General features: G+C 52.1%; 1 protein-coding gene across 2 annotated transcripts in view; it reads right to left on the reverse strand.

The window, feature by feature from the left end:
- MFSD4A (major facilitator superfamily domain containing 4A) overlaps positions 1-1,327 on the reverse strand; it is a 33,930-nt gene that overhangs the window by 17,763 nt on the left and 14,840 nt on the right. For both annotated transcript variants that reach the window (XM_003792228.3, XM_003792226.3), the window contains 2 exons: positions 995-1,160; positions 439-554 (listed from right to left, as the gene is read on the reverse strand). In XM_003792228.3, coding sequence (XP_003792276.1) covers positions 439-554; positions 995-1,160 — 282 coding nt within the window. The remainder of the gene's footprint in view (positions 1-438; positions 555-994; positions 1,161-1,327) is intronic.

Raw genomic sequence — 1,327 nt, forward strand, 5'->3', positions numbered from 1 at the left:
CAGTTAATTTGGCTCTCAAGGCTGTCTTAACCTAATCTTGACAGGTTTCTGGAATAAGACACTAAGTAGTGTAACAGAAGTCACTAGTAGAATGAACAGCTGGGCCTAAATTCTGCCTGTAGCTTGTTTATGACATTGGCTTGAGAAGCCCAGGTTTATAATTTATTCCAGGAAGCAAAGTATCCTAGAGTCTGTATGGTATGACCTCTAATTGGAAGAACAGGCACCACTCTTTCAAAAACATGTGAGTAGCCTGCACTTGGTAATGACCCGCAAATAAACCCCTATCTATAGTATTAACAGAAATAAAAACAGTTGGCTGGGATGATCCTGGAGACAGTCTACCCTGGGACTTTAGATTAAATTTTGAATTGCCCTGATGCTCCCCTCTTTCTCTTGCCAGCCCCAGGCTTGGGGCACACTTTGAAGCGGGCTCACCGTCAACCCATCCGTCATGAACAGGACCAGAGCAGCAGTGATATGGATGGCAAAAAAGGAATAAGGGGCTCCTCTGAAGTTCTTCCTCTGGCAGCAGCTGAACAGGTCCTCGTGTCCTAGGGGTGGCACAGGAAGAACAGGGGTGAGTCTCAGTTTCGTTCCCCTCCCTCTACATGCCCTGGGGACATGGCTGGCAGCCCAGAGAGCCCTGGCATGAGGGGGCCACTTCCTGCCTCTGCCTTCTCTAGCTTTCTGTTAGGAACAGCCCCTGTCCATCTCCCAGTCCTGGTGAAACCAAGGCTCAGAGGTCATGTAACTTGCCCAAGGCAACCAGTCAGGGCTGGGCAGAAAGCAGGTGGGAGCCAGAAGTTCGCTTTCCTCATTCTCTTAGCCAAGATGGTTGCTTCATCTCCTGCCTCGTGACACCTTCAGGGACAAGGTGCTTCCCTAGCCATTATCACCTGTTATCTAGGGGCATCCTCTCTAGGGAAGGGGTCACCAGGGAAGCCTCAACCTGAGGCTGTACAGGATCATGAAAGTTCATCAGAGCTCCTACCTGGGTGTTGCTGAAACTTTGGGGGCAGTGAGGAGACATCCTCCTTCTCAGGAGGCTGTGTCTCCAGGGCGAGCTCATCTGCAGACAGGAGCAGGGGTGTCCTCTGGGGGCAGGTCAGCAGCCGCTCCTTGGACAGCAGAAATAGCACAGCCATGGGCACTGGAAGCTGGGGAAAGAGGGTCAGGCCCACTGCACACACCTCTAATGGTAGAGCGGCACACACAGCATCTGCACAGTCCTGGGAGAGACGTGGGTCTCTTGCAAGGGTCCTTAGCTAAGAGCCGTCCCATTCCCACCTAGTAAGCCAAGTAAGCTTTGACTAGGGCTGGGGGT

This window comes from Otolemur garnettii, unplaced genomic scaffold, assembly GCF_000181295.1.
Source record: "Otolemur garnettii isolate 467f Iridium unplaced genomic scaffold, OtoGar3 scaffold00055, whole genome shotgun sequence".
Classification (NCBI taxonomy): Eukaryota; Metazoa; Chordata; class Mammalia; order Primates; family Galagidae; genus Otolemur; species Otolemur garnettii.